This window comes from Euprymna scolopes, chromosome 9 (genome assembly GCF_053919585.1).
Source record: "Euprymna scolopes isolate OS-2025 chromosome 9, ASM5391958v1, whole genome shotgun sequence".
Taxonomy (NCBI): domain Eukaryota; kingdom Metazoa; phylum Mollusca; class Cephalopoda; order Sepiida; family Sepiolidae; genus Euprymna; species Euprymna scolopes.
The window spans coordinates 63,519,968-63,540,774 of record NC_136490.1 but is presented as its reverse complement, the minus strand read 5'-3'; the positions used below and the strand labels follow the sequence as shown (position 1 = coordinate 63,540,774).

Here is a 20,807-nt window from a genome sequence, read left to right as displayed (position 1 = left end):
ATATATATATATATATATGCTAATGTGATCTACACGCCATATTGCAATCAAAACGATATAAATATAAGGACAACATTTCACCTAATTGTTTTCGAAAGAATGTGTAGTTACCGAGCCTGGAACCCTAACCCTAACATCCGCAAGCACATATATCTATCTATATAAAGTTTAGTATGTTCAGGTGTATATATTTGTATGCACAGGATTCATGCCTTGCGCCAAAGGTCAAAATGTGGGCTATATTTTCTGTCTCTTTTCGAATACTAGCTCAGTCGATGACGTTTGGATTGTTATCTACTTAGCATGAATCTACTCTGGTATGATATCTACACCTTATGCGATTTACATGTCATATTGCAATCAACACTGTAGAATAGCAAAAACCATTTATCCTAATAACATAATGTGTTGCTAACGAAATATGACCCTATCCCCAACCCTCAATCCTAATGTTCAAATGAGAGACTGTGCAATACTTCGCCAGTTAATCAAAAAGAAGTTGCTGAAGGCTCAGTAACCTATTGCGACGAATTAAGAGCTTGCGCTAATTTAAACCAACTAAATTTGTGTTATTATCCGAAAAAAATCATCAATCCCGACACTGAAGAACGTACATAAGAAAGTTAAAGATCCTCGCTTGATGTGAAAGTTCGTATATTGAAAAATAAATGAGAGACGTACCGTATGGATATTTTCCTTGTGGATAATATATTAAAGCGACATCAAAAAAAGAATGACAATGTAAAATGGCTATATATCAATCAATCAATCAATCAATCAATCAATCAATATATATATATATATATATATATATATATATACATACATACATATATATACATACATATATATAATCATATATATATATATATAAGTGAACGTATCAGTGTGTGTGTGTGTCTGTGTACATTTCCCTACGCAATAACTCTTAATTTTTAGTCTATAGACTCGAAATTTGATATACAGGGTACTGAGATTTGGGAAAATCGATGTGATCGGTTTTAGGCCAGAAATTTGGCGATTAAGGGGTCAAAGTTCAACGATTTGACCTTTAAGAACTCTACCAAACTTCTCCGACAATTTTGGGTCTACGCACTTGAAATTTTAGATATAGGTTCCTTGGACATGGATCTAACTTAATAACTTGATTTGAGCCCAAAACAATAAATTTTAAGGGGTTATAATAGGGGTCAAATTTAAAAAAAAAACTGGACCACTTTGCTCTCTTCCAAATTACTCGGACAATTTCTGGTCTAAATATTTGAAATTTTACTTAAAGGGTATTCAGAGATAGGGCAAGCTTTTTCGTCAGTTTGGGTCGAAACTTTTTAGTTACCAATATATAAATGTATGTATGTATGTATGTATGTTTGCATGTCTGCCTTAAACTTTCAATAGAGGCGACGGATTTTACGAAGATAGTATCGTTTTAAAGTTCGACCTTTCATACGACAAATATCGAAAAATTGGCTAAAAACATTAATATCTTCCCCTTCAACTAGGCACTTTTCTACGGGGGGTCACTTTTTTCACAGATATTTTTTTTAAGTTATCTCCTCCTTTAGATTGTCTAGCCTTAATTTTTAAAAATGTCGCTTCCGGTTTGGCGGTGGTCGTAACAGCATAAACGTTAGGTTTTATCCCGTTCTTTTCCTCCTTTGCGGTACGGGTTCGAGCCTGTCTTCCTACTACCACTTCTTTTTTTTTTTTTTTTTTGCTCAACATACACATCCGAACACCCGGGCAACGTCGGGCTGAAATGCTAATATATATATATATATATATATATATATATATATATATATATATATATATATATATATATATATATATATATATATATATCCATTCACAAATTTTGTGGTGGACATTAGAACTAAATTTCTTTCTGGTTAGATGTGCTAGAACCTAAATCTTCGCAATATCGTTTTACATTAATAACTTATGCATTCATATTTGTATGGGAAAAGTGTACTAAGAAAACTTTCAATTTTGGGAGCGGAAGCGTCATAGTATTTGAAATGTTTTCTGGCCAACGTACAACGCCTCTTGTCCGGTTACAAACTCGTGTAAACACGCAGATCTATAAAAACATTGTTCAAGATCATGTTGTGCCAATCATACAGAATTCAGTTTCGATAGGGCTACCTTTATGCAAGATAATTCCCCATGTCACAAGGCAAAGGTGGCAATGAGTTACCTTAGCGAGCAAGATTCCGAAATTACGGATTGGCCACCACAAAGTCCTGACTTAAATCCAATAGGAAATCTTTGGAAGACCTTAAGAGTGAAAGTTATGGAAATAAATCCCACTAACACGGAGGATATGTGGGTGAAGCTTCAAGAACAATGGTCTAAAATTAGTATCGAGGATTGTCAAGAACTGATTCGTTCTTGTAGTCATTGAGAGCAAGGACTCATATACTAAGTATTGATTGTACATGAATTTTTATTGTTTTGTTTTGTTTTGTTTTTTGGCTGTTTACATCGTTTTTCTCAATTTTTCCCCTTACTTTCGGACTTTCCTATTTTGAAAATAGATGAATAATTGTTATAATTCTTTTTCTATCCTTTTCAAATGATTCAAATTTTAGTATGCTATTATGGATGATAACGACTACCAGTTATCAAAATTTCAGCTTTTCACAGTTATTTCAAACAAATATTAGGTTTTAAAATTTTCTCCCTTAGTGTTGGACGCTACTATATATGTAAATACCGTAGTACCTTTAACGTATCTATGTACGTACGTGTGCCACGGTTTCCACATTATATATTACTCGATCGGGAGATCATATTTATTAAAAATGGGGAATACTATGAATATAAAATTAGTATATACAGGATGAAACGATAAAAGTGTCGCCCTAAAGAAAACAATACTACTGCTTTATTTTACAACTTTTATTTAAATAATCTATTCAGGTAACTTGGTTATTTAGTAGAGCTGTCATCTATTCAATGTAGCCGCCTTCAGCCTCAATCACTGCATCGTCACGGGTCCGAAACTGGAAGCATGCTTTTTCTACAAGCGCCGGTGGGAGCTCAGTGAATACTTGGCGGCGATCAGGCTGGTTATAGAGTTGTGGGAGGTCATGTTGATGTTCTCGACGTATGACCAAACGAAGTAGTCCAATGGCTTTAGGCCTGATGGGGAGTGGAGCTAGCGAGAGTAGGGTACGAAGTCGTAGCTCTCCTTATGAAGCCAAGACTGGGTCTCTTTGGACTTGTGGATGGGCGCTGATTCCTGCTGCCACACCGAGGGTATGTCAGGAGCTACCTTATTGAAGCAGGGGATCGCCATACTCTTCAGCACATCCCGGTACACTTTAGTGTTGACTTTCAAGCCGACTTCGAAGATGTGAGGTGGCATGATGAGGCCCTCACTTGAAACTACGCCAAAGACCATAACCGTGGCCGGAAACTTTGTTTTCATCACGCTGGGCACGTCCCTGTTATTCGTAGCAATCCAGCAATGCATTTTGAGGGTGCTGACAATGGTCCTGTTGTCATAACTTGGATCGGTAGAGAGCGTAAGTTGTACAGCGGATCATCTCACATCTCGCTTGTTGAAAATTGTGTCACTTTCGGACATAATAGAAGGCTCCTATCGCTCTTGGGATTTGTACGCAACTGACCAACTAGTAGATGGTCTGCAACAAAAAAAGACCGGTTTTCATCAAACGGAAATGGAATCATGTCGTCTTTTCTATTGCGACAATTCCATCGTTCCACCCTAATTTAATGTTCGTATCATCTTCTATCCTCCTTTTTAATAAATAGGATCTCCTGATCATTGAATATGTAATGTAAAAAAAAATTAAATAAATAAAAAATGATGTCGCTTCTGAGCCGTACGTGAAACTAAAATATACCTTCTTGGTTTTCTGGTTAGTATCAGACGGTATGATATCGTAGGGGTTCCCGTTTGCGCCAAGCGTCCATACAATGGAATTATGTCACAGAATTCTTATAAGAATATAGGAGATAAATCGTAATAAGCATTAGCCAGATTACTTAGATAAATACTTTTACAGTTGCAACAAAATGGCTACAATAATATCGCTGGATCTCCATTCACGCCGTATGTCTACAGAATACCCACCAGCAATATTATACATATGAAAGATACCGCTAGTATTCGTTATTATTTTGTACTGTTTTTTTGGAGGGGGGGTATTTTTTGTTCTTTTCAAAAAAGTGTAAAAAAATCACTTACCATCCAAATTACGGAGTTTTTATTCGAAATTCCATCCAGTTTCCCATTGATATAATTTTTCATGCAAATCCCACCGCATTCGGCTGGCGGATCCCAGAATAATGCGTAAGGCGGTAAAGAAAGGCCAGCACGCCCGTACACAGCTTCATACGATGTGACACCTTTACGATTATTACTGTCCATGCCGGCCATCACAATCCTACAAAATTGACAATAAAGAATTTTACTTATTAATTAGAAAAGAAATCCGGTGTCGACTGGGAGAAAGTACGATTTTTTCTTTTGCAGCTTTTTCAGTTTACAGTTTTAATTTTCTTATAAATACGTATTGTTTTCATTCGAGAATATACTTTATATTAAAATCAAACAGTTTACTATACAGGGTTGGCGCTGACTATTTTTTTTTAATAGAAATCGCTTCAGACAAGGCACGCAGCTGTTAAACTTGGAGTTATCGAACTTGGTGGCTGTCTTCTTTATATTTAGTTATTTATATTTACTTGTCTAGAGTAGATATTCAGCATGGCGTCCGGCCAACAGTAACACGGGTTTATCCTACGTCGGAGAAAGTACTAAGTGAACTAACATTGGTAGTAGAGCATATTAAATGATAGATATTATATCTGTTCAACTTACGTTGAAACACAATTGAAAGAAAGATGGCGTCATTTACGAAACAGCCTCTATTTTTCAGAGTGAAGAAATGTACACCGAGTGGAAATAAGACATAAGTATATGGTCTATCTTCACGGATTTACCTAAGGAAAGATGGTACGTCATTATCGGCCGACCTGGCGGATCAAAAATAATAACAGACAAGTTGGATGAAATATATTTAAGGGATGAAAACACGATGGCATACATGTCATTCAAGGAATTTTACTCCTACAAAAGAGCTGCTGGAATAAACCTAAACAACCTTTTGGTGCGTTATGAATTCTTGTACCAGAAATTACGTAAATACGGAATTTCTCTGCCGGAAAGTGTCCAAGCAATTTTTGTTTTAAACGCAGCGAATGTACCAGAAAAAAACGAAAAATTAGCGAGGATAACATGTGGAAGTTTAGCGTACACAGCAATGAAGGATACTTTTTAAAAGTGTTTCCTGATATTTCTTTGTTGGAATGCAAACAGTTCCCGCTATCAATGAAGAAATTGAAGCTATAAATTTAAATCGGAAAGAAAGTAAAAGGGAACAAAAACTCTATCGAATAAATAAAACAATTCCAATGGACAGAGAAGGTGGGACAATGCGTTGTTTCAAATGTGGTTCTATTACTGCACTGGTTTTAGTCCTAGAAATATTAATACTGTTGCCGATTCAGACCATGTACACGTCTCATTAATTAATTCCAAGTCCTGCTATCGAACACTGATAAATGATTCCAATATAAAAATGTCCAATCTTGTAAAAGAGACACTGGGTATGGCAGTGTTGGATTCTGTCTGTTTTAGAACTGTTACTGGAAAAATTTGGTTGAATGTATTTTTTGATATATTAAATGACCGAGATACGCGGTTAGTGAAGACTTTTAAATTCAACAGGGCATATTTTTTGGTGATGGAGAGGAGGTAAAGTCAATTAAAGCAGTTAAATTTCCGGTAACTATAGGAAGTATAAAAGGTGTCAGAACATACATAGAGGCTGACATTGTCAAAAATTATGTACTCTTGTTACTAAGTCATAAATCAATGAAAACTGCTGGCATGATACTAGATTTTTAAAGTAACATCTGTAAGATTTTAGGCAGATATATAAAATTGCAAACGACAACTTCTTGACATTATAGACTTCCATTGACAAATATGCCTTTGCAGGCTGAAAAGTCACCAAACTTTGTGTTACATTGTGAGGCTTTAAATAAATGCTCTAGAATGGAGAAAATAACAAAGGCTGGGGAATTACATAAACAGTTTGTTCATACATTAAAAGAGAAATTGGCATCGTTGGTGAGAGGCAGTAGGGCTTTTAAGGATAAGGAGTTTCTGGCTCTTATTAAGGATGTCTGTGATTCGTGTTCAGTTTGTTTAAGGCTTCTTCTTCGTCCGATGGTGGGATTAGCTCTTGGAAACAGGTTTAATGACACTGTCTGTATGGACTTAAAAGAGTTCAGATATAACCAATGCTGGATTTTACACCTAATTGACGTATCCACTAGGTACTTTGCTGCCAGGCTGATTAAAACCAAGAAAAATGAAGAAATTATTCGCAACATATTTTTAATGTGGATAGCATATTTTGGAGTTCCCAAACGCTTCTTGAGCGATAATGGGGGAGAACTTGATAACGATGGTTACAGAGAGATGAATGAAAAACTGAATATTGAAACATGCACGACAGCCGCTCGACAGTGATGATTGAGACTGTAGGCGGCTACATTAAATGAATGTCAGCTCTACTACATAATCAACTTATCTGAATTGATTTATTCAATAATTTTTTTTTTTAATAAAACTGTAGTGTTGTTTTCTTTAGTGCGGCACCTTTATCGTTCGACCCTGAAAAAAAGTGATTTTATTTGGAATGTAACATTCTTTGAGATGGGTGTCAATCAAACATCTCAACCTGCCCTTTGTCCTACCGTTTCAAGTGTATTTAGGATGTCTTAATAGCCATTGACGTACACTGCAGGCTTATCAAAAAGAATAATGACAATGTCTGGCATATGATCAAACAATAGTGATAATGACCCTCATAGCTATATACATCAATTTTAACCTTTTTCAAAAGTGCCTCTTTTCTTTCATTTTTTTTTTTTTTCTCCTTTCTGTGTGAAAGTAAGAATCACTTTTTTCGTTTTTGGTTTTTAATCATGAAATCCATTTTTCGCCCTCTCAGCAATCCAATTATAAAATATGTAAACTTACCTAGTTTTATTGTCAAATGTATTCACAACATTGCGCCACATGCGTAGAAGATTAAAATTCTCCGCAAGGTTTAATGTGTATTTATGATCAAGGTATTCATAAGCATTCTGAAAAGGAGAAATAAAAGAGGGAAGCATCCATTATGTAACGTGCGTTGCGTGATGTATAGGTAGAAAAGAAAATGGCACATTTTGTATTTGCTAAAGTTTTTGTGATGCAACAGATAAAAATTTATTTGTAACATTTATTTATTATTCAGAATATTTAGAATTTACTAATATATATATCGGTCATTATTATAGAGTGGAAGATTTTTTTCTGATGACTTTTCTTATGTTAACAATTCTATTAAATTATGATCGAATATAATTTAGAAGTCTTCAAACTGACGATTCAAATACCTATGAAAAATAAAAAAAATATATTGTATACTCATACATTAGTATTATTAACTGGTTATGTGCTCGGGTACCGATATGTATTTGTCATTTTGAGGGGTATTTTTATAAGAATTTTTGAAAAAGTAAGTATTAAGAAATTGGCAGCAAACTGTTATAAAACTTGTGATATATGTTTTCATGGGTTTTGGCCCCGAACCAACTTGGATTTACTCCTGGTTGACCATCTTTCTAGATCAGGAGACTCAAACAAAATATCCGGTTTGCAAACCTAAATTGCTTATGGATTAGATAGGCTCTGCTTATCAACCAGCCTTTGCACTCCTCGTTCGTTAAGTGCCGAGGTACTATTACATGAACACCTGAAAGACGTACTTAAATAGTTTAAGCAAAAATAGAGAATATGTTGATTCATTTATATTCATAAACCATGGAGTTTTCAGTGTATGTTGGATTTCTCATGTTTTTACGATTATATTGACTTGAGGAGCATACTAATTATGACATATTATATTATAATGATTGTACAATTGCCCATACAGTTTGTATTGCAGATTTATACTTGTACTTAATTGTATGGCTGAATCATATTCAATTTATCTGAATCATACTAGCCAACGAAAGAATCCACTCTTCTGTTGCCGGAAATCAAAATCCAATTCGACGCACGTGGGCAATATAAAAACTGAACCCATATCTTCCCACTCTCTCTTTCTCTCTTGCTCTCTCTTTCCCTACTATATATATATATATATATATATATATATATATATATATATATATATATATATATATATATATATATATATATATATATATAGTGAAATATAAAAAAAATATAAAAACTCTTTATAAAAACTTTGGAAGGATAAGATGTAGGTAAAATATGTTTTCATGTTTTTCCTTATAATGGAAATGAATTCTACATTGTTCATTGTTCAGTGTTTTTATTCAATACGTCTGATGAAAGGCTGTTCTCGTTAAAATTTTCAAAACGATATAGGGTTTGAATTTGTCCAAATAGTCTTGAAACAATTGTAACTAACGATGAAATACACTATTTGTTGCTATCAATCTATTCCTTGATGTTTTGATTTTGTTAAAACAATATATATATATATATATATATATATATATATATATATATATATATCTTTCTATCTGATGATAAGGATGCTGCCCGATACATTATTCAAGTGTACTTTGATAAGTAATTACTTGAATCATTATTGCGCGATAACAACAGATGCATGTGTGTGTACTTATGTATGCATGATACCCAACAGAGAAACAATTTACAATCCAACTAAAACAATCCTTTCTCAACAAAATTAGTTAAACTGTTCGCATCAATAAATTGTTTACTGCTTTGTTTCATATTTCTTTTAAAAGGGAAACAGACATTTAAAAGTATGTACTCACCGTGTCGTTAGTAACGGAAGGTTGCGCTTCTGGTTCGTCTCTCAGGTCATAATCTTCAAGGAGTAAACCCAAATGTCGGAGGTTAAAGCCATCGACACCGAGACTCATCCAATATCGAAGAACTTCCTATTAGATTAAAAAAAAATCAGATTTATTTTATTAACTCTGTGACATTTTTTATTAGATGTTATACATTTTATTCACTATGTTACTGCTCTGTACTTACATAAGCAACCATATATATATATATATATATATACATTTTTTTTCTTTTACACAGTGGTCACCACTTATCAAGACCCAGAAGCCACTCAGGGATAAGGGTTATTGCAAGTACATTACGTTAGTGTGGAGATTTGATGAAGTGTTTACTTAAGGGGGCGGTTCATTAGGAATTTGTTAACGTTGGACTTGAACACATCCAAGTTGTAGTCAGGTGTGAAGCAAGCAGACGGAACAGAGTTCCACAGGCGTGCAGTTCTAAGAAAGAAGCTTTGTTCATGGAATCCAGGTTTTGATTTAGGCACAGATAAAGAGTGGGGGAAATTTTTCACAGTGGATTCAGCTAGACGGGTGTTTTTCGTGAAAGATTGGCGAGGGGGGACCAGAGATTGGAGTTCAGACGAGCACCTGCCATGGAAATAACGATAAAACAAGGATAGGCTCGCAACGTCTCTTCTGTGGGAGAGAGATTGCAGGGTAGAGAAAAGGGCATCCCTCACTAAGCCACGAAGTCTATTTTGTACTCTGTCAAGGAAGAATAGACTGTTTTTAGCAGCTCCTGCCCTGATATGGCAACAGTATTCCATCCTTGGACGTACTTGGCTTTTATATAGATAGAGAATTGCATCAGTAGTGAGATATCTCCTGGAGCGGTAGAAGGATCCCACCATCTTTCCAGCGACCTTGGCAACAGACTTGATGTACGTGTTCCATTTCAGATCAGGAGTAAAGGTCAAACCCAGAAGCTTGTCAAAACATGGAGCCTCCCCAAGACGAGAGCCATCCATCCCAATTGATGCCAAATGGGGATCAGAGCGTTGATGATGTAAGGATAGGAGTTTGGTTTTAGATGCATTAAAGGTAACCAGCCACGTCTTCCCCCTGAGGGACTCCAGCATTAATACTGCAGGCCCCTGATTTTTGTCCATCGACCACTACTCTTATGAGCCTATTGGAGAGAAATGATTTAATGATTGAGAAAACATTTCCAGTTATACCGTAGCTGGAAATCTTGTGAAGTAGACCCTTATGCCATACCTTGTTGAAGGCTTTTGATATGTCAAGAGCAATTGCCCTAAAAAGGAAGCCTTTGTCAAGAGATTCACTAATCCTGTGAGATATAACCGTCAGCACATCTGCGGTAGATCTTGCAGAGCGGAAACCATATTGCGTATCACTAAGAAGGTTGTTTCTGCTGAGGTGGTTGACTATTTCACTATTTAATATGGATTCCAGCAACTTACTCATAACACACAGGAGACTTATTGGTCTGTACTGAGAGAGAGATCACTTATCACCTGAATTCTTAAATACAGGGCAAACTGATGAGGTCTTCTAGGGAGTCAGAAAGCACTTCTCCTTAAGGCAGCGCTTAAACAGTTTCGTAAGTATAGGAGCAAGTTCTGGTTGACGCTTTTTTAACACTATAATTGGGATGCCGTCAGGGCCAGTTGCTTTATTGGAATTAAGGTTCTTGATTAGCTTGGCGACCTCATGCATGGATATTTGTATGTTACCTAGCATGTTCTGTGTTATAGGAGGAAATATGGGAGTTGATGGCCTTTGTCGCATAGGGTAGAATTAGCTGCAAAGTTCTTTGCAAATAGTTTGGCCTTGTCTGATGCTGATGAGATGACCTCTGGTCCATTGATAATGGTTGGGATAGAACGCACACTTCTGTTCAGGATCCTATTTGTTATTTGCCAAAATTGGTGGGAACCAAGCCACTGATCAGCTACCTTGGATTTAACAGACTGGGCATATAGTTCTCTTGCATTTTTTATTACTCTTTTACAGTGGTTGCTGGCAGTCCTGAAAGCAACTTTAGTCTCAGTGCATCTATTACGTTGGTAGCTATGGAAAAAGTGATTTCTGTGCACGATAGCAGCAGCACATTCTGGGGAGAACCATGGCTGGCTGTTAGGTTTTTGTTGGAATTTTTTAGATGGTATGAATTGGTCTATACCTACAATTAACCATTCGGTCAGATCTGATACTATAGAGGACACTTCCTTTTTAAACATGGAGTGCAGAGGTAAATCAGATATGAATGTACGGAAGCTATCCCAGTCAGTCATAGAGTATCGGTATACAGTACGGTGGAGGGGTACATCTGGGGACATTACATTTCGTTTTTATCTTAACTGATACAACGGAGTGGTTGGAGGATCCTAGAGGAGAATGAACGGAACATGAACATAGCTCAGGGGAAGTTGAGAGAAAAAGGTCTAGGAGGCTTGCATATTGACCGGGTGTATCGGGCACATGGGTGGGTTCGCGAACAATCTGAGTGAGGTCATAAGCAATGGCAAAATCATGACAAAACCTCCCTTCATCGTCCGTCTTATTTGAATGGGTCAGCCATTCCACGTTATGGACGTGGAAGTCACCACAGATGTGGATGTTAGCCGAGGGATGTGGTCTATTTTCTCAGATATACTCTTAAAGATAGTAACTCCGCTGTTGTGGGGCCGATAGAGGGCAAATATAAATGCAGTGGTGTTAGCAAGTGCAACCCGGAAGCACATATAGGGTAAATTAGGATCTTCTCTAGAGATATCCCTGCCACATGGGAAGCCATCCTTAATGTAGGCACATATTCCATGCCCATGGCGATCTTGGGGTCAGATTTAGCTGTTAAATTAGAGTATCCATTAATTATGAACTCATCTAGGGAAGTGGTCGGCCCTATTCCAGTTTCGCTTAGAAATAATATGTTTGGTTTCGTCTCCTGTAATTGGGTTTCAACCTCTGGAAGGTTGGAACGTAGACCCATGATGTGTGAGAAGGAGACCTGGTAGTAGGGGTCTACGTTGGAAGATGAGGTTCTAGGTTTATTCGAGTTTTTTTTCTGGAGATATTTCATGTTGAGGTTTTGGGATTTGTGGAACAGGTCGGCATATTTGGTTAGAGCAGTACAGAGAGGGAAAGTAAGAGAGAAAAAAACAGGAAAATTTTATATATATATATATATATATATATATATATATATATATATATATATGGCTTCCTTCGGTCTTGACAGACTATGGATACCCACGGTAAAGGTACCTGCGTGTGAAATTTTTGAATTTTTTGCTGCGGAAAGCACCATCAGCGCCTAGAATTCCCAAATGGTCACCCATCTGGTACTAGCCAGGCTTGATTATGCCGTGTGTGTGTATATATATATATATATATATATATATATATATATATATATATATATATATATATATATATATATATATATATACACTTGTGCCCGATATTATTCATACCCCCCTTGAAAATTGAGTTTATTAGGTGTAACTTTGTAAGAATTTATTGGTTACGTCCATATTGATACATATTCTTAATAAACCTCTTCTGATCATTTTCGTCATTTTAAAATCTCGGAATACTTGTAATAAAAGAAATATACAGCTATTTATAAAATCTGCAATGTTCAAAAATAATCATACCCCCTTATTTTTTCAGTATTAATCGAGTTTCTGACTGTTTGTTTCCTGTTTGATTCTTATTTTGAATGCTTTTATACAACCTTTGATTAATTTCATTCCGTTTTTTTGCATTTTTCAGAAATTAAAATGATATCAACTGAAAACAATAAAAGATTAAAAATTATTAGAATGGGGAAGAAAAAAGAGCTTAGTAATGATCTTAGGACTAGAATTGTGAATCCACATAGGGATGGTTTAGGTTACAAGTCAATTTCCAAGAAATTTGAGGTCCCTACAGCAACAGTACAGAGCATCATCAAAAAATCCCAGAGCCACTACACAACAAACAACTTGATTGGTAGAGGAAGGAAAAGGAAACTGTCTGCTAGAGCCACCAGGAATATTGTAAGAAGTGTTAATGCAAATCCAACCACCACTACTAAGGACATTTTAGAAAATCTGGAGTCTTCTGGCATAAAAATATCAAGGCTAACATTGCAAAGGACTCTGCATGAAAATGGTCTGAAAGGAAGAAGACAGAGAAGGACTCCATTGCACACCGGAAAACACCTTGCAGCACGTCTAAAGTTTGCTAGGACCCATGTGAATTCTCCAGAGTCCGTTTTCCCAAGTATGTTGTGGACTGACGAAACAAAAATTGAATTGTTTGGCCATATGGATGCTTCTTACGTTTGGAGGAAGAAAGGAGAAGCTTACAACCCAAAGAACACCATACCCACGGTGAAACATGGTGGTGGTAGCCTAATTTTTGGGGGCTCCTTTTCGGCTAGTGGTCCAGGTAGTTTGTTCAAGATAGATGGAACCATGAAGAAGGAGCAATATTTGGAGATACTCCAGAAAAACATTAGACAGGATGCGGAGAAGCTCCATTTAGGACCAAACTGGGTCCTTCAACAGGATAATGATCCAAAACATACTGCCAAAATAGTCAATAAATGGTTTGAGGATAATCAAATTAATGTTTTGGAATGCCCTAGCCAGAGTCCCGACCTGAACCCTATCGAAAACCTTTGGAACATATTGAAAACTGAGGTTGAAAAGCGGAAACCTAGAAATTTGAGGGATTTGGAGAACTACTGCATTGAAGAATGGTAAAAAAATCAGTGTTGATTCTTGTAAAAACCTTGTTGATAAACATCCAAAACGGTTACAGGCAGTTATTAAGAATAAAGGGCATGCTATTGACTATTAGTAAGAGAGGTATGAATAATTTTGAACTAGTGCCATTATCGTTTTTCTTTTGTATAATGTTTCAAACTTGCATAATTTATTTATTTGTTCAGTTTAAATTAAATGCTTATGCTTGATTTATTGTTTGAAATACCTTTAATATTGTCTACCTTCTGGTTTGAGCAATATTCTTATAGAAATCTACAAAGATCCGAGGGGTATGAATAATATCGGGCACAAGTGTATATAAACCCTGTGTCTCGCGTTATTGCAGATCAATATTTTTTTTTAATTTTAAAATTGCTATGAAACGCAGGAAGCAAAATTCGGTACACTTGGAGAACATAACAAGGTTCCTTATTTTCCTGATTTTTGTGGAATTTGAACAAATATTTTGAAAATTACGCTAATATTTTTTGTAATTTTAAGAGTGTATCACTTTATTGCAGGTCTCTCAAAATGCTTAGAAAGGGCCAATTGACAGCTAGTGAAAAGGAACGTGTTGTTGCAGGCCTTGCAGAAGGTTTATCTCTCGTATATCTAGCCAAGGAGCTGGGAAGAGTTCGAAGAACATTGTCTTCATTCGTTGAAAATCCAAACATCAAACCGAGGAAGGACAAAAACACAGGAAAGTCAGTTTGTATATATATATATATATATATATATATATATATATATATATATATATATATATATATATATATATATATATATATATATATACAAATATATATATACGAATTCTCGGCTGTATCAAACATAGCAGTATGTTGTGTGACTGAATAAAACAGTCAAAATTAATAAATTGGCCAAACTTCATGTCATTTGAATAGACTGAGAAAATGCATATGGCTCAGTAAGGCATCAACTATTTGAGAAGGCAATGGAGTTTTGGAGGATTCCGGAAGGAAATTAGAAATCTCATATTAGTGTATTTCAAATGTACATGTATGAGATTTTCTAATAATGAACATTCAACTAACTGGCAAAAGTTGAATACTGGTATTATTATGGGATGTGTTTGTGTTGGTAATGAGGATGATATTGTTTGGTGCTGAAAACACAACCAATAAGAGTAAGAAGATTCCTTCCATGAAGGCGTTTATGGATCATATAACTTTAGTCACAAAATCCAAATCAAACGTGAAACAAGCAGTTACCCGCCTACAGGAGCTTTTTAAATGGACTGCGATGAAAATAAAGCCATCAAAGTATCGCATTTTATTCATAATTAAAATTTATCCATCATTAAATTTAATCTATATTTACATTTTATCAATAATTAAATTTTATCCATAATTAAATTTTATCCATAATTACATTTTATCCATAATTAAATTTTGTCAATGATTGCATTTTATCAATAATAAAATTTTATTAATAATTAAATTTTATCCATAGTAAAATTTTATCCATACTAAAATTTTATCCATAGTTAAATTTTATCCATAGTTAAATTTTATCCATAAGTCAATTTTATAATTAAATTTTATCCATAATTAAATTTTATCCATAATTAAATTTTATCTATAATTAAATTTAATCAATAATTACACTATATTCATAATAAAATTTTGTCCATAGGTAAATTTTATCCATATTTAAATTTTATCCATAATTAAATTTTATCCATAATTAAATTTTATCCATAGTTAAATTTTATCCAAAATTAAATTTTATCAATATTTAAATTTTATCTATAATTAAATTTTATCCATAATTAAATTTTTTCCATAGTTAAATTTTATCCATAGTTAAGTTTTATCCATAGTAGAATTTTATCCATAATAAAATTTTATCCATAATTAAATTTTATCCATAATTAAATTGTATCCATAGTTAATTTTTATCATTAGTTAAATTTTATCCATAGTTAAATTTTATCCATAGTTAAATTTTATCCATAGTTAAATTTTATCCATGATTAAATTTTATCCATGAAAAAATTTTATCCATAGTTAAATTTTATCCATAATTAAATTTTATCTATAATTAAATTTAATCAATAATTAAACTTTATCCATAATAAAATTTTATCCATAGGTAAATTTTATCCATATTAAAATTTTATCCATATATTAATTTTATCCATGATTAAATTTTATCCATAGTAAAATTTTATCTATAATAAAATTTTATCAATAATTAAATTTTATCCATAATTAAATTTTATTCATAATTAAATTTTATCCATAGTTAAGTTTTATCCATAGTATAATTTTATCCATAATAAAATTTTATCCATAATTAAATTTTATCCATAATTAAACTTTATCCATAGTAAAATTTTATCCATAGTTAAATATTATCCATAATAAAATTTTATCCATAGTTAAATTTTATCCATAATTAAATTTTATCCATAATTAAATTTGATCCATAGTTAAATTTTTTCCATAATTAAATGTTATCCATAGTTAAATTGTATCCATAGTTAAATTCTATCCATAGTTAAATTTTAGCCATAGTTTTATTTTATCCATAATATAATTTTATCTATAATTAGATTTTATCCATAATAATATGTTATCCATAATAAACTTTAATCCATAGTTAAATTTTATCCATAATAAAATTTTATCCATACTTAAATTTTATCCATAATTAAATTTTATCCATAATTAAATTTTATCCGTAGTTAACTTTTATCCATAATAAAATTTTATACATAGTTAAATTTTATCCATAATTAAATTTTATCCATAATTATATTTTATCAATAATTAGATTTTATTCATAATTAAATTTTAACCATTGTTAAATTTTATCCATAATTAAATTTTATCCATAGTTAAATTTTATCCATAATTGAATTTTATCCATAATTAAATTTTATCCATAGTTTAATTTTATCCATCGTTAAATTTTATCCATAATTATATTTTATCCATAATAAAATTTTAACTATAGTTAAATTTTATCCATAAAAAATTTTATCCATAGTTAAATTTTATCCATAATTAAATTTTACCAATATTTAAATTTTATCTATAATTAAATTTAATCCATAATTAAATTTTTTCCATGATTAAACTTTATCAATTGTTAAGTTTTATCCATAGTAGAATTTTATCCATATTAAAATTTTATCCATAATTAAATTTTATCCATAATTAAATTGTATCCATAGTTAATTTTTATCCATAGTTTAATTTTATCCATAGTTAAATTTTATCCATAGTTAAATTTTACCTATGATTAAATTTTATCCAGAGTTAAATTTTATCCATGAAAAATTTTTTATCCATAGTTAACTTTTATGCATAATTTGATTTTATCTATAATTAAATTTAATCAATAATTAAACTTTATCCATAATAAAATTTTATCCATAGGTAAATTTTATCCATATTAAAATTTTATCCATATATTAATTTTACCCATAATTAAATTTTATCCATAGTAAAACTTTATCTATAATAAAGTTTTATCAATAATTAAATTTTATCCATAATTTAATTATAGTCATAATTAAATTTTATCCATAGTTAAGTTTTATCCATAGTATAATTTTATCCATAATAAAATTTTCTCCATAATTAAATTTTATCCATAATTAAACTTTATCCATAGTAAAATTTTATCCATAGTTAAATATTATCCATAATAAAATTTTATCCATAGTTAAATTTTATCCATAATTAAATTTTATCCATAATTAAATTTGATCCATAGTTAAATTTTATCCATAATTAAATGTTATCCATAGTTAAATAGTATCCATAGTTAAATTTTATCTATAATTAGATTTTAGCCATAGTTTTATTTTATCCATAATACAATTTTATCAATAATTAGATTTTATCCATAATAAAATTTTATCCATAATAAAATTTTATCCATAGTTAAATTTTATCCATAATAACATTTTATCCATACTTAAATTTTATCCATAATTAAATTTTATCCGTAGTTAACTTTTATCCATAATAAAATTTTATACATAGTTAAATTTTATCCATAATTAAATTTTATCCATAATTATATTTTATCCATAATAAAATTTTAACCATTGTTAAATTTTATCCATAATTAAATTGTATCCATAGTTAAATTTTATCCAAAATTGAATTTTATCCATAATTTAATTTTATCCATAGTTTAATTTTATCCATAATTAAATTTTATCCATAGTTAAATTTTATCCGTAGTTAAATTTTATCCATAGTAAAATTTTATCCATAATTAAATTTTATCCATAGTTTAATTTTATCCATCGTTAAAGTTTATCCATAATTAGATTTTATCCATAATAAAATTTTAACTATAGTTAAATTTTATCCATAATAAAATTTTATCCATAGTTAAATCTTATCCATAATAAAATTTTATCCATAATTAAATTTTATCCATAATTAAATTTTATCCATAGTTAAATTTTATCCATAGTTAAGTTTTATCCATAGTAGAATTTTATCCATAATAAAATTTTATCCATAATTAAATTTTATCCATAATTAAATTGTATCCATAGTTAATTTTTATCCATAGTTAAATTTTATCCATAGTTAAATTTTATCCATAGTTAAATTTTGTCCATGATTAAATTTTATCCAAAGTTAAATTTTATCCATGAAAAAATTTTATCCATAGTTAAATTTTATTCATAATTAAATTATATCTATAATTAAATTTAATCAATAATTAAACTTTATCCATAATAAAATTTTATCCATAGGTAAATTTTATCCATATTAAAATTTTATCCATATATTAATTTTACCCATAATTAAATTTTATCCATAGTAAAATTTTATCTATAATAAAATTTTATCAATAATTAAATTCTATCCATAATTAAATTTTATCCATAATTAAATTTTATCCATAATTAAACTTTATCTATAGTAAAGTTTTATCCATAGTTAAATATTATCCATAATAAAATTTTATCCATAGTTAAATTTTATCCATAATTAAATTTGATCCATAATTAAATTTGATCCATAGTTAAATTTTATCCATAATTAAATGTTATCCATAGTTAAATTGTATCCATAGTTAAATTTTATCCAAAATTTAATGTTAGCCATAGTTTTATTTTATCCATAATATAATTTTATCAATAATTAGATTTTATCCATAATAAAATTTTATCCATAATAAAATTTTATCCATAGTTACATTTTATCTATAATAAAATTTTATCCATACTTAAATTTTATCCATAATTAAATTTTATCCGTAGTTAACTTTTATCCATAATAAAATTTTATACAGAGTTAAATTTTATCCATAATTCAATTTTATCCATAATTATATTTTATCCATAATTAGATTTTATCCATAATAAAATTTTAACCATAGTTTAATTTTATCCATAATTAAATTGTATCCATAGTTAAATTTTATCCATAATTGAATTTTATTCATAGTTTAATTTTATCCATAGTTTAATTTTATCCATAATTAAATTTTATCCATGGTTAAATTTTATCCCTAGTTAAATTTTATCCATTGTTAAATTTTTTCCATAATTAAATTTTATCCATAGTTTAATTTTATCCATCGTTAAATTTTATCCATAATTAGATTTTATCCGTAATAAAATTTTAACTGTAGTTAAATTTTATCCATAATAAAATTTTATCCATAGTTAAATTTTATCCATAATTAAATTTTATCCATAATTAAATTTTATCCATAATTAAATTTTATCCATAGTTAAATTTTATCGATTGTCAACTTTTATCTATAATTAAATTTTATCCATAGTTAAATTGTTTCAATAATTAAATTTTATCCATAATTAAATTTTATCTATAATTAAATTTTATCCATAATTAAATTTTATCTATAGTTAAATTTTATCCTTAATTAGATTTTATCCATAATTAAATTTTATCCATAATTAACTTTTATCTATAATTAGATTTTATCCATAGTTAATTGCAGAGTTGCCAAATTTCTGTACAATCGTTGCACTATACAGTTCATCGATGAAGTTAAAACTTCCGTCGTTGTCACTTATTAACGATCATAAGTATAGTAAAATGCAACTTTTCCAGATACACGCAACTCTAGCGACTAACAAGTAAAGAATTCCCAATCAGCAGTAATAACTGGTCGAAAATGGAAGGCAAAACAAGCTGGAGAAAATGCAGAATCGACCCTTAGGATGAAAAAAATAATTGGTGCTGTAGCATATAGAGGAACAGGCCTAGGTCTATACTCAAAGCGTTGGTGGCCCCAAAAACACCCTGTAAAGCAGAGGGAAATGGTTTCAGAAAAAATTCATCATCTTATGGTAGCGATGCGCATTGCTAGAACTGCAAGTCTAAATAAACAAGGTGCATAGACCAAGTCTGAGAATGTAAAAACAGAAATCTCATATCAAGCGACTGCAAAAATATGAAGCCTAAAAAATTAACTTACCAACGCTAGTTAACCTTTATGCCTGGGATTTAACTACATCCAATCAATGCAAAGCATGTGGGGAAACTGCCAACCTCAAACACATTCTCACCGCATGCGTGCATTCCTTAAGAAGTTACCTCTGGAGACACAATGGAGGCTTAAAAGATATGTTGCGTGACTGCCAATAAAGCTCAAAATGTTACCAGTAGAGAAATTCATTTTGTTAAAAAAGGAAATAGTTCAAAGTCTTTGTGTGAAAATAGACAGAGATCGTCATTGTTTGATGGCTACACAGACTGGTCGTTACATCCAACCTGTATTTCCAACTGAAATAACCTTAACGGATCAGTATTCAGATATCGTCATTTGGTCTGTTAATTTGAAAAGGTTTTCATCATTAAATTAACGGTTCCATTTGAGGAAAATTTTGACTTGGCACATCAGCATAAGTTGGAAGGTTATGAAGATCTACGAGAACAATGTGTCAGAAATGGCTGGAAAACCATTGTATTTCCTATCGAAGTTGAGCGTCGGGGTCTTATTGCCAACCTGCACGTTTTCAAATACTCTTGGTCTTTCTCCATCAAACAAGAAAAATACAAAAGAAAAATACAAGACAAGGCTCTGTTTGCATTAGTGTAAGTATGGCAATCCTACAGAATGTTGACAATCCAACAATATCTGGTAGTATCGTGAGATACTGCTGGG

At 31.3% G+C, this 20,807-nt stretch overlaps 1 protein-coding gene across 3 annotated transcripts in view; it reads right to left on the bottom strand.

Moving 5' to 3' along the window:
- The window catches only part of LOC145284549 (alpha-glucosidase-like), a 73,736-nt gene that overhangs the window by 8,434 nt on the left and 44,495 nt on the right, over positions 1-20,807 (bottom strand). For all 3 annotated transcript variants that reach the window (XM_080133461.1, XM_080133460.1, XM_080133459.1), the window contains exons 6-8: positions 8,908-9,033; positions 7,088-7,194; positions 4,220-4,418 (exon numbers count right to left, since the gene is read on the bottom strand). In XM_080133461.1, the coding sequence (XP_079989587.1) occupies positions 4,220-4,418; positions 7,088-7,194; positions 8,908-9,033 (432 nt within the window). The remainder of the gene's footprint in view (positions 1-4,219; positions 4,419-7,087; positions 7,195-8,907; positions 9,034-20,807) is intronic.